The sequence below is a fragment of the Otolemur garnettii genome, unplaced genomic scaffold (genome assembly GCF_000181295.1).
Source record: "Otolemur garnettii isolate 467f Iridium unplaced genomic scaffold, OtoGar3 scaffold00007, whole genome shotgun sequence".
Lineage (NCBI taxonomy): Eukaryota > Metazoa > Chordata > Mammalia > Primates > Galagidae > Otolemur > Otolemur garnettii.
In genome coordinates this window covers 6,531,531-6,543,875 of record NW_003852402.1, presented here as the reverse complement: position 1 = coordinate 6,543,875, position 12,345 = coordinate 6,531,531, and the positions used below count along the sequence as shown (strand labels likewise).

The window sequence follows — 12,345 nt, the reverse complement described above, 5'->3', positions numbered from 1 at the left end:
AAATAGAGACAGGTTCACACTATGTTGCCCAGGCTACAGCCTCAAATTTCTGGCCTCAAGTGATTCTCTCACCTTAGCCTCCCAAAGTGCTGGGACTATAGGCATCACACACAGCTGCCTGCCATTTCTATTGGCAACAGTCACAGACACTACTAATAACTACCCACATATCTTTTTTACACTCATAATGCTCAATTTCACTTAGTAGTAGGAAAAAAAGATTTTTTTTCCTCATCCAAGTTCACAGATTCCTTGAATTTGGTCCTCAGACTCAAGTTCTCCAGAATAAGAACTGCTGGTCTAGACAGTAGTGAAAGGTCACATCACTTTGCCTTTGGGAATGGATGTGACACCCAGAACAGAGCAGAAACATAATCTTCAAAATGAACTTCATAACTAATAAATAGATTTGCAAAGCAACTGAGCAGGCCTGTGCATGGGTGGGGTGGCTCTGATCTCCCAGGGAAAGAACAAGGTCACAGCCAGTGAGCAGAAAAGCCCGGATTCAAAGCAGGATCTTTCATCTCCCTCCACATCAGGAGCCACCTCACTTGGCTACTTGATCATTCAGTAAGTTGCTCTTGACGATGCACTGTGTGCTGACTGCCCCTTCCCTGTACCCAAGTATAACACAGGTGGCTGTGTCCTCACCTCCAGGTCACAGAAGAGCAGTGGGCTTCGGTAGGTGTGGGCCAGCTTCGCAATGGTGTGCCGATGAATGCTGCAGTGGTTCTCCTGCCCAGCTGCAAGGAAACCGTGAGAGTGACGGCAGTAACCTCTGCCTTCATGGCTGTAACCCAGTGAGTGCCAGGCAAAGTAATTCACTTCCCCGCTCTGGGTCTCAGTTTCTTTCTAGTCAGTGGGGGTGACAATCCTGTTCTACCCTTTTTTTCTGGGTAATCAAGGCTATTAAATTAGACAATGATAGCTCCTACCCCACTGGTTACTCCAGAGCCAATGACTTGATACCTAGAAACGACCTGGCCTTCATGTCTTCCCTAGCGCTTACTGAGAATAATCTTGCCAAGTCCTTCTTCTCTCAAGGAGCTAACACTTAAGCTGGAGAGTCAGACATGTCATTGGTACCAGAGGTGACACTGGAGCTGAGTTTTGAAGTAATTGTAGGTGTTAGCAACACAAAGAAGAAAAAAGTATTTGAGAGAAGCCACATAGTACCATTAAGAGGCCGGGCCCTGGCTCGGCGCCTATGGCTCAACCGGCTAAGGCGTCAGCCACGTACACCTAGGGTGGCGGGTTCGAGTCCCCAGCCCGGACCCGCCAAACAACAATGACGGCTGCAACCAAGAAATGGCCGGGCGTTGTGGCGGGCGCCTGTGGTCCCAGCTGCTTGGGAGGTGGAGGCAGGAGACTCCCTTGAGCCCAGGAGTTGGAGGTTGCTGTGAGCTGTAGTGCCACGGCGCTCTGCCCAGGGGGACAGCTTGAGGCTCTGTCTCCAAAAAAAAAAAAAAAAAAGAGGCCGGGCCCTGGAATAGGACTATCTGGGTGTGAACCTCAGCTCTACCACTCCTTAGCTATGGGGGCCTTGGGCAAGTTAACATCATCATCAGTTTCCTCAGCTATAAAAACTGGGACAATAATGCCTACTTCAAATATTAATATGACATAAAGAACAAGGCAGCTACAAACAATGGCTGGCTCACAGTGAGAACTCAGTAAAAGTTGGCTATTTTTATTTCCTAACTCAAAGAATGAGAGACTAATGAGAGTAGATAAGAAGGCAGAGGCCAAACCACAAAGTACTTCAAGTGTTTGGAGAAGTTTGGATTTTACTCTGAAAGCTACAGGGAGCCACTAGGAGACTCTAAGCAACAGCAAAATTCTCTGTTTGGATCCACTTTTAGAAAGGCTGACCACAAGTCCAACTCCATCCCCAGACCACTTCAGCAAGGCATCTACAACTGCCACAGCTTTCCCTTGGCTAGGGTGGACAGTGGCACGTGCAGGACACACTTACCGCCTGTGGCGAGGAAGCACACCTTCCCCAAGAAGAAACTGGTGTCTACATGGTGCAGGGACTCCTCTGTGACCTGGAGGCTGGGGTGGCCAGGCCAGCATGAGAAAGCAGATCAGAGGACAAACTTTACACAGGGAAAACAGAAACCCCCTTCTCTGATCTTAGAAAGGTCAGAGAATAAGAGGAAGGTGACAGGAAATAGCCCTGGAGAAGCTTTTATCCCTTTTTTCAAAAACTACTTCTAGGCATGGTGGCTCACACCTGTAATCCCAACACTTTGAAAGGCTAAGGTGGATGGAGGACTGCTTAAAGTTAGGATTTCGAGACCAGCCTGGGCAACACTGTGAGATCCTGTCTCTAAAAAAAATTAAAGAATAAGCCAGGTGAGGTGGCATGTGCCTCTAGCCCCAGCTACTTGGGAAGCTGAGGTAGGAAGATTGCTTGAGCTGAGAAGCCCAAGGTTACAATGACATGTAGCCACTGTACTCCAGCCTGGGTGACAGGGTGAGAACTTGCCTCTACAAAATAAGAATAAAAACAAAGGGGTGGCACCTGTGGCTCAGAGGAGTAGGGCGCCAGCCCCAATACCGGAGGTGGTGGGTTCAAACCCAGCCCTGCCCAAAAACTGCAAAAAAAAAAAAAAAAAGAATAAAAACAAAACAAAATTACTTTTAATTACAAAGTGACTCATGCTTATAAAAATGGATATATATGTAAGAAGTAAAGTCCTAGCTGGGTGCAGTGGCTCATGCCTATAATCCTAGCACTCTGGGAGGCTGAGATGGGTGGATTGCCTGAGCTCAGGAGTTGGAGACCAGCCTGAGCAAGAGGGAGACCCTATCTCTACTAAAAATAGAAAATTTAGCTGGGCGTTGTAGCAGGCACCTGTAGTCCCAGCTACTTAGGAGGCTGAGGCAAGAGGATCACTTGAGCCCATGAGTTTGAGGTTGCTGTGAGCTATGATGACAGGGCACTCTACCCAGGGCAACAGAGTAAGACTGCCTCAAAAAGAAAAAACTAAAGTCCCACTCAGCAACACCATTTACTCTCAATTCCCCAGAGGAAACTGCTGTCAAAGTTTGAGGTATAATTCTCCTAGAATTTTTTCCATATTCAAATAGACAGTGGAATGTATAAAAGTCTAGTTGAGTTCCACATATCATCAAACTCAGTACACAGAAACCCGCATTCCTCAGGATGCCTGGCAAGCATCCTACAATCTGCTTCCCCAGTGATAAGCATCACATGGTCTCTGATTTTTCATTATTCCAGACAATGCAGGGTGAACATTCTTTTACACACATCCTTTGCACATCTGAACAAGTATTTCTGTAGGATAGGTAGATCCCAGAAGCAGAATGGCTGGGTCATAGCATGTGTCTTTAAAAAATGTAGATGGGCTCAGCACCTATAGCTCAACCGGCTAGGGCGCCAGCCACGTACCCCTAAGGTGACGGGTTCGAATCCCCAGCCTGGACCTGCCAAAACAACAATGACGGCTGCAACCAAAAAATAGCCGGGCGTTGTGGCGGGCGCCTGTGGTCCCAGCTACTTGGGAGGCAGAGGCAGGAGACTCACTTGAACCCAGGAGCTGGAGGTTGCTGTGAGCTGTAATGCCACGGCACTCTACCCAGGGGGACAGCTTGAGGCTCTGTCTCCAAAATAAATAAATAAATAAATAATAATAAAAAAATGTAGATGGGGTGGCTCAGCGCCTATATCTCAGTGCTTAGAGCACTGGCCACATACACCGGGGCTGGTCTGCTAAGAAAACAAACAATAACAACTACAACAAAAAAATAGCCAGGCATTGTGGCGGGCACCTGTAGTCCCAGCTACTTGCAAGGCTGAGGCAAGAGAATCACTTAAGCCCAAGAGTTTGAAGTTGCTGTGAACTGTGACACCACAGCACTCTACTGAGGGCAACATAGTGAGACTCTGTCTCAAAAAAAAAAAAAAGTAGGGCTTGGCACCTATAGTTCTGCGGCTAGGGTGCCAGTCACACACACCAGGGCTGGTGGGTTCAAACCCGGCCCCGGCCTGCCAAAAACAATGACAGCTACAACATAAAAATAGCCATTGTGGTGGGCACTTGTAGCCCCAGTTATTTGGGAAACTGAGGCAAGAGAATTGCTTAAGCCCAAGAGTTTGAGGTTGTTGTGTGCTGTGATGCCACCGCACTCTACCTAGGGTGTCATAGTGAGAATCTGTCTCCAAAAAAAAGGGAGCTGGGTATTACCAAAGTGCTTTCATTATTCGTTGCAATAATTTAATCAGACCACTGTATGAAAATGCTCTTTTTCCTCCAAACAAGGGATGTTTTGACCTCCTGGGCCCAGGCTTTCATTCACTGGTGTCCAGGGACTGTTGACTCCTGGCCAAAAAAGGTCGTCTTGGTTAGGTGGCCCAAGCCAAGGTTTCAGCCTGAGGCCAAAAGCCACAATGACCCTGCTCCTGAGGGTGCAGAGCTGGGTCTCTCCAAGACCAGACCAGTGCCCTTTCAGGGAGCACAGAGGCCTCACTCAGAAAGCAACAGATCTGCTGAGGTAACACATCCTACCCTGCAGCCTTCACCGCAGATCTCAGCTTTTTCTCAGTCTCTCTACAGGCCTCAACCCCTGCTGACTAGTCCTGAGGCCACCTGTATCTGGATCTCCACACTCCTGGCTCCCTGGGGGTTTCTACCACAGCATTAGTGGTGTCTTAGTGTCTGCTGGACTCTGAGCTCTGCATAGCCTCAGCTTCATACCCCAGGAGGGCCTCGCTCCCATCTTTACCTGACTGACTCATCGTTCAGGTGTTTTTTGTTTTTTTTTTTGAGATAAAGTCTCACTTTGTTGCCCAGATTGGAGTGTAGTGGCATCATCACAGCTCAATGAAACCTCAAACTCCTAGGCTCAAGAGATCCTTTTGCCTCAGCCTCCTGAGCAGCTGGGACTATAGGCACCACACCTATATGCTACCACACCTGGGTAATTAATTATTGTTTTTTGTAGAGACGGGATCTCCTTATGTTGTCAAGGCTGATCTCAAAGTCCTGGCCTCAAGGAGTTGGCTTTCCAAAGTGCTAGGACAACCAGTGTGAGCCAGTAGCCTCCCCCCCTTCCCATTACAAGTGAGGTCACTGTCCCAGCACACTCCCAAGCCAGGTCTGCCTGAGTCCTGACAGCCCCATGCTCTGCTCTCACCTGTATTTGCTGTGAAGGTTAACCACAAACACAATCAGATCAATTCGGGGCCGACTCACATTGGTGGGCAATGGGAGGGACCTTGCCAAGTGGCTGAAAAACAAGAAATTACAGGACTAAACACAGATGCATAGTGAATGTTCACACGCTGCCCTTCATGGGGAAGAGGCTGTCAAGGGCTCCCAACCAAGACTCCTATTGCCAAGACCCCCTGGGTGAGTGCAGAGGCAGGACAGAGTCAGTCCTATCTGGATCACTCCTGTCTGATTCTCTCTTCCAGAAAGGAGATCTATTTAGTAACCACGTAGGCAAGGAGGAGGTCTGGATATAAGATGTCATGCACTTATAGCCATGTAGTTACCACCTGCATGGTGGGAAGGAGGGAGACCTGGTTCAGAATAGGAGGTGTTGGGCCATGAAGTTTAAGAGCTAAAACTGAACTCCTCTAGAGTAAGGCAGATGTGGGCTCACGTCCCAGTTCTATCAATTACCACGTGACCACGGGGCACACAACTGGGACATCTGGACTTGGTCTCCAGTTATCAAATACCCACCCAAAGGCTTTTCTTGAATGTTCTACTACTGACCATTAAAAAAAAACCCAACCTATACCCCCCTCAAAGTCCAGTCCCCTATAAATTACCACTGTTAGCATTACAACATTTTCTAAACATGCCTTCATGTGCATAATATATACATATCCAGACAATAAATATGATCTAAAAACTGGATAGGAGTGTTTAATTTGAATGAATAAAAGCAAAATAACTAAAGTTAAATTGAAAAAGTAGATGAACTTTGGATAAACTTTTCTTTTCTTTTTTGAGACAGAGCCTCAAGCTGTCCCCCTGGGTAGAGTGCCATGGCTTTACTGCTCACAGCAACCCCCAACTCCTGGGCTCAAGCGAGCCTCCTGTCTCAGCCTCCCAAGTAGCTGGGACCACAGGCACTCGCCACAACGCCTGGCTATTTTTTGGTTGCAGCCATTATTGTTGTTTCGCGGGCCTGGGGTGGATTTGAACCCGCCACCTTAGGTGTATGTGGCTGGCGCCTTAGCCGCTTGAGCCACAGGCGCCGAGCCGGATAAACTTTTCTTAATCATACAGATTACTTCCTAAAGGAGCTCTTTTTTTTTTGAGAGACAGAGTCTCATTTTGTCGCCCATGGTAGAGTGCAGTGACATCACAGCTCACAGCAACCTCCAGCTCCTGGGCTTAGGCATTTCTTTTTGCCTCAGCCTCCCAAGTAGCTAGGACTACAGGCACCTGCCACAACGCCAGGCTATTTTTTTGTTGCAATTTGGCCGGGGCCAGGCTTGAACCCGCCACCCTGGGTATATGGGGCTGTTGCCCTACCCACTGAACCACAGGCGCCGCCTAAGGAGCCCATTTTTTAAAAGAGTATGAAAAAATTGGCTTGTAGCTCAGAAGCTAGGGCGCCAGCCACATACACCGGAGCTGGCGGGTTCGAACCCAACCTGGGCTTGCCAAACAACAGTGACAACTACAACCAAAAAAATAAACCTGACATTCTAATACTTTATCCTACCATTTGGTCAAGACTCATAAATGTACATTACATCAACATTGTTTTGTTGTTTTCTGAGACAGAGTCACAAGCTGTTGCCCTGGGTAGAGTGCTGTGGTGTCATAGCTCACAGCAGCCTCCAACTCTTGGGCTCAAGTGATCCTCTTGCCTCAGTTTTTTTTTTTTGCAGTTTTTGGCTGGGGCTGGGTTTGAACCCACCACCTCCGGCCTATGGGGCCAGCACCCCACTCCCTTGAGCCATAGGCGCTGCCCTCTCAGTTTTTCTATTATTTTTTTATAGAGACAGGGTCTTGCTTTTTGCTCAGGCTGGTCTCAAACTCGTGAGCTCAAGCAATCCATCCTCCTTGGCCTCTCAGAGGGCTAGGATTACAGGCATGAGCCACCAGGCCCAGCCATACATCAACATTATTGTTGTTACCGTCATATAAATTTATGTAGTATTCTAACTATAACTCTGGACTCAGGCTGATAAATCTGCCGCTCCATAGCACTGCTGGTCTCCATAGGAGAGGCAAAGGGCCTAGGGTGGGGTGGGGTCTCTCTCTGCTTCAGTAGTGAACAGATGATTTTTGCTCACAACTCACTGACCAGAATGAGTCACAAGTTCAGGAGGCCAAAAAGTTACTTATTCCTGCCATGTACTCATGTACTACACACCCAGAGAATTAAAAATATTTGTTTAAAAGCCTGAAAATTTATTTATACCTTAAGTTCAATACCTTAACTAGGATATAACTTGATATCAAGTATACTATATCCATTTTTCCTCAAATAAGATATTCTTTTTAATGGAAAAATTTAACTTTTCACTCATTTCAGTAAATTTTCTTCTATTATATTTTCTTTTTTTTTGAGACAGAGCCTCAAGCTGTCCCCCTGGGCAGAGTGCCGTGGCATTACAGCTCACAGCAACCTCCAACTCCTGGGCTCAAGCGAGTCTCCTGCCTCCGCCTCCCAAGTAGCTGGGACCACAGGCGCCCACCACAACGCCTGGCTATTTTTTGGTTGCAGCCATCATTGTTGTTTGGCGGGTCCGGGCTGGGGATTCGAACCCGCCACCTTAGGTGTACGTGGCTGGCGCCTTAGCCGGTTGAGCTATAGGCGCCGAGCCTTCTATTATATTTTCAAACACCATTGTTATAATTCCTCAAATCTTTTCTCTTTGTAAATAGTAAAAAAGAGTTTTCAATTACATCCACTCTGATCCTTAGTGTTTCTATATATTTATTAGATCTCAAATGGTAATATTTTGGGCCCTCGTTTTTTACTCTTAACTCTGCAACCTCCTTTTTTCTTTCTGTTGTTTGATTATTTGGTCTCTCAATGTTTCTCTTTCAAATTCATGTTCTTATTAAATTTCTCAATACACAGATGAGGGAAAAAGGCAAGTTTTCCATCACATAACAGAAACATTGTGCCCGGTTAGCCTGGAGTGCTAAGCAAAGTTGTTACAAAGTAATTAAGCCCTTACCAAGATAATTACCACCTTGGAAAAGTGTCCAGCACTTTCTTGCTTTGAAATAGCCAGTTCAAACTGGCCCTCACTCCTTTAGAGCTGCTTTGAATGTCCTACCGTGCCCTTTAGCTAACTGTAATCCCTGCCTAGTGGGAAACTGTAATATGTGCATCGTGTTGCATGGCAGCATGATAACGGTACTGTACCTGCATTATTTATTTCACTGTGAACAATAAAAAAAAGAAAACTGTAAAAACTTTGCATTAGGCTGGGTGCAGCGGCTCATGCCTGTAATCCTAGCACTCTGGGTGGATTGCCTGAGCTCACGGCTTGAGACCAGCCTGAGTGAGAACAAGACCCGTCTCTAAAACTAGCCAGGCGTTGTGGCAGGCACCTGTAGTCCCAGCTACTCAGGAGGCTGAGGCAAGAGAATCTCTTGAGCCCAAGAGTTTGAGGTTCCTTATGACGCCACAGCACTCTACTGAGGGCAACAAAATGAGACTCAAAAAACAAAAAAACTTTGCATTACTCATTGGGAAGAGATGGAGTGGTGTGGATTTTGCATGCAAGAAAGCTCCTGTGGAAGAAATTCCCGTGCTGCTTAGAAGCAAGAGCCCTTGTAAGCAACCTCTAATAAACAGATCCAGCTCATCAAGTTGGGCTTGTCTAATTTATCCTTTGGTTCTGAACCAAAGTTTGGAGGGTAATTTTTCTACACTGTCCTGGGATTTCCCCAAAACACCAGGAAAAAATAAAACAACTTTCTTCTCCGTTTTTTAGAGTGGGTTCTTCCTTAGATTTTTTTGTTTGTGATCTGACTTGCCCTTTTTTTTGCAACAGTGCCCATGACACTTCTTTCCATCTTGTTTTTGTTCAGTGTAGGCCATTCTGTCCACTTACCCTGATACTAATTAGGTATATTATTTATTTATTTATTTTAGAGACAGAGTCTCACTTTGTCGCCCTTGGTAGAGTACCATGACATCATAGCTCACAGCAACCTGCAGCTCTTGGGCTTAGGCGATTCTCTTGCCTCAGCCTCCTAAGTAGCTGGGACCACAGGCGCCTGCCACAGTGCTCGGCTATTTTTTTGTTGCAATTTGGCCGGGGCCGGGTTTGAACCTGCCACCCTCCATATATGGGGCCAGTGCCCTACTCACTGAGCTACAGGCGACACCCTAAGTATATTTTTTAATCCTTTCCTATTTCTGAGCTACAAATTCGAAACTGATGGTCAGGTTTGATGTTCAGTAGCCTGAGAGCTGGTGAGGTAGGTGGAGCACAGAAAGACCAATGAACAATCTTTATTTAGAGGGAAAGATTATACTTCCTCATCAGAGTCCTCCAAGTGCTATATTGGGGTTTATTGTCCCTAGTAAGGGCATTCCAATGTCCTCAGAGAAATATCCTCTGGATTTGGATCATTCTCCTTCAACACAGACCCCTGGGCCTATTTTTCTATCAAGGACAACGACATAGTCACTTGACTAAAACAGCAGCTGTTTCTACTCCTTTACCAGTTAGGAGAAGGAAAACAAAAGTTATCTTTTCTCCAAATTTGAGGGATATTAAAGAACTCTCAGACTTTTGTTGTGGGAGTAGGGGTAGCAGGCATACCATGCCAGAATATTTCGCTGCCACTGAAGCTTGCTGATTTTTGTTATTTTCCCATTCATTCATTAAGTTTGAGGGGAAGAAAATTTTGTAGTCAGCTTTATTTCACCATATTTACTGAGGAATCTTTGTCTTCCACTTTTACTAATCTCTAGACATTTCCAGCATCCCCTCCTCTCAAAAGCCTTCATGAATCTTGAATTAACCAGATTAATTCCACAATTATTAACTGAGCATCTACTCTGTGCCAGTTACTACTTAAGGCACTGGGGATTCACCAGTGAACAAGGGTCAATGTTCCTGCCCTCAGGGGCCTGACTCTCATCCATGTGGCAGAATGGACCTTGTAAAGTGACAAATAGACAGGTAATTTCTTTTATAAAATCAAAAAGTAAGATTTATTGGTAGGTGCACATGAGGCAGCAGCACAGTAGAAGCCCTTAAGAGTGAATACAGGGCCTGCCATTTGTCTAAGCAGCCTCAACTGGGGATGTATTTGACCCTGTAGGCATCTAGGATGACCTGCTTCTCAGCCACCATTTCTTCAAATTCATCTGCACTAAACTTAGTAAACTCCTACTTCTATGAGATGTGACTCTTCTGGTAGTAGCCAGGGAACTTGAACTTGGCCCTGTTTAAGGCCTCAATCACATGCTCCTTATTCTGCAGTTTGATGTGTATGGACATGATGACTTGGTCAATAAGAATCCTGGCCACAGTGTCCTGGGACTTTCCAAAGGCACCACAATAACTGTTTGGAGCCTAGGCTGGGGACAGCACACAGTCAGACACGTGAACACATATTGGAAAGGATTGTTTCCACGGTCCCTGACAGCAATCCATACAAGCATCAGGCTGCTTATACTCCCAAGGAGCTTGCTGTACTAGGTCCCCATGAGGAAAGGAACTCAATCGGCTTAATTGGTTGCAGGTGGACAGGTAATTCCTTCTTTCTTTTTAATTCTCTTCTGGACAGTTAATTTCTTACTGTGACAAGTTCCATGAGCGAAACAGAACATATGTGGTGGCAGAGAGTGATGGAGGCTACCTTACTTAGACCAAGTGCTCAGTGGGGTCCTGCTTGCGGTATATGCACATCTGAAGGGGAGAAGGCGCCAGCTCTGGGGCAGAACGACAGGCAGGTTCAGCGAGGGCAAAGGCATGTCAAGAAGGAGTTAGCCAACAGGCACCCCCGTGCCCCGGCCCCTGTCTCCTCAGTCCCTCAGACCCCACCCAAAGTTCAGGACACAGTTGCAGCTACTTACACCTTCAGCTGGGAGGCGCAGTCCTCCTTGAGCATCGAGTCCGCTAGCTGCTGTAGTTGAGCATCCTCCGCGCCCACCAGCTGCCCGGAGAGAGAAAGAGACCGGTTGAGACTAGGGCACAGCAACCCTTTGGGAGGGTCTGGCACTTGGAACTACTCCCTGGGAGATCAGGCCACCGCTCCAGGGCAGCTCAGACGGTGCCATTTCCCGAGAAGAGGACCTTTGCGAGGAGGATCGGGTTGGAGGATTGAGGTTTGGACCCGCTCCGCGCCTGTTGGCACCGCACGGACTCCTCCCCGACCCTCCCTCCAAAAGTCAGGCCTCTGCGGGTAAGGAAACCTGCTCTGCTGTGCGTAAAAATCATGTCCGCACTCGATGGGGGTGGTAGGCGGGAGAGCCAGGCTCTGAGCTAATCCGAGTAGCTACTCCCTGAAGAGGAGGGACACATCCACCAATAGGTCCGCGGCGAACTCTTTACCAGCTTATGATTGGCGAATGGGCGGGGTTGAGCTGGGCCCGGGCCCGAACAGTCAGCGCCTGTACCTCCCAGAGCGCAGAGGCCGGGCGACTGCGGGCAGCAGAGGAGAGGCAGGCAGAGAAGTGGAGCCGTCTGCACCTACCAAGATGGTGGCACTGTCCAGGCCAGGCAGCTTGTCCAGTGGTCTCAACACCGACATCCCAGTTGCAGGCCAAACCGCCGCTCCAGGGTGCGCGCTAGACTTTCAAACTGCCGGGACTCCGCCCCAAGTGCTAGGCTTTGGGTACGTGGCCCTGCCTGGGCGGGGCTTCTCTTAAAGGAACCGCTATGCTCTTTCCTTAGGGGACTTTCCAGCGCTGACAAAGAACAGAAGGTGCTGGAAGGGCCTTTTGCGCCACACTTTCAGAGGAAGTTCCCAGTGATTCGTTCGTTTACTTTTCATTCATAGAGCTCTAGAGTTGGGTGTGGCTGTGATGCCCGGGCTGGCCCTGAATTCCTGGGCTGGAGCAATCCTCATGCCTAAGCCTCCGGTGTAGCTGGGACTACACATGGGAGCCACCTAGCCTGGCCGTTCACTACTCTCCTAGTTCCTTCCAGACCCGTTCCTCCCGTCGTCCCCCATCTCAGCTGACTCCATCCTTGCGGCTGCTCAGAACAAAACCTTGGGGTCATTCTTGACTCCTTCACACCCCACAACCAATGTGTAAGCAAGTGTAGAATCTCCATAGCTGCCTAGCTCCTTACACTGGCCACCTTAAGTTAACCTAATTTTCTTCTTCTTCTTCTTTTTTTTTTTTTTTTTTTTTGAGACAGAGTCTCTC

The 12,345-nt window shown here is 47.6% G+C and overlaps 1 protein-coding gene and 1 pseudogene across 1 annotated transcript in view; both read right to left on the bottom strand.

The window, feature by feature from the left end:
- CENPM (centromere protein M) overlaps positions 1–11,808 on the bottom strand; it is a 16,891-nt gene extending 5,083 nt beyond the window's left edge. The window contains exons 1-5 of the mRNA XM_003783148.3: positions 11,667–11,808; positions 11,047–11,126; positions 5,164–5,256; positions 1,976–2,055; positions 652–743 (exon numbers count right to left, since the gene is read on the bottom strand). Of these exons, the coding sequence (XP_003783196.1) occupies positions 652–743; positions 1,976–2,055; positions 5,164–5,256; positions 11,047–11,126; positions 11,667–11,723 (402 nt within the window). The 5' untranslated portion in view covers positions 11,724–11,808. The remainder of the gene's footprint in view (positions 1–651; positions 744–1,975; positions 2,056–5,163; positions 5,257–11,046; positions 11,127–11,666) is intronic.
- Positions 10,593–10,712, bottom strand: LOC111723046 (annotated as a pseudogene).
- Positions 11,809–12,345: the final 537 nt, after the last annotated feature.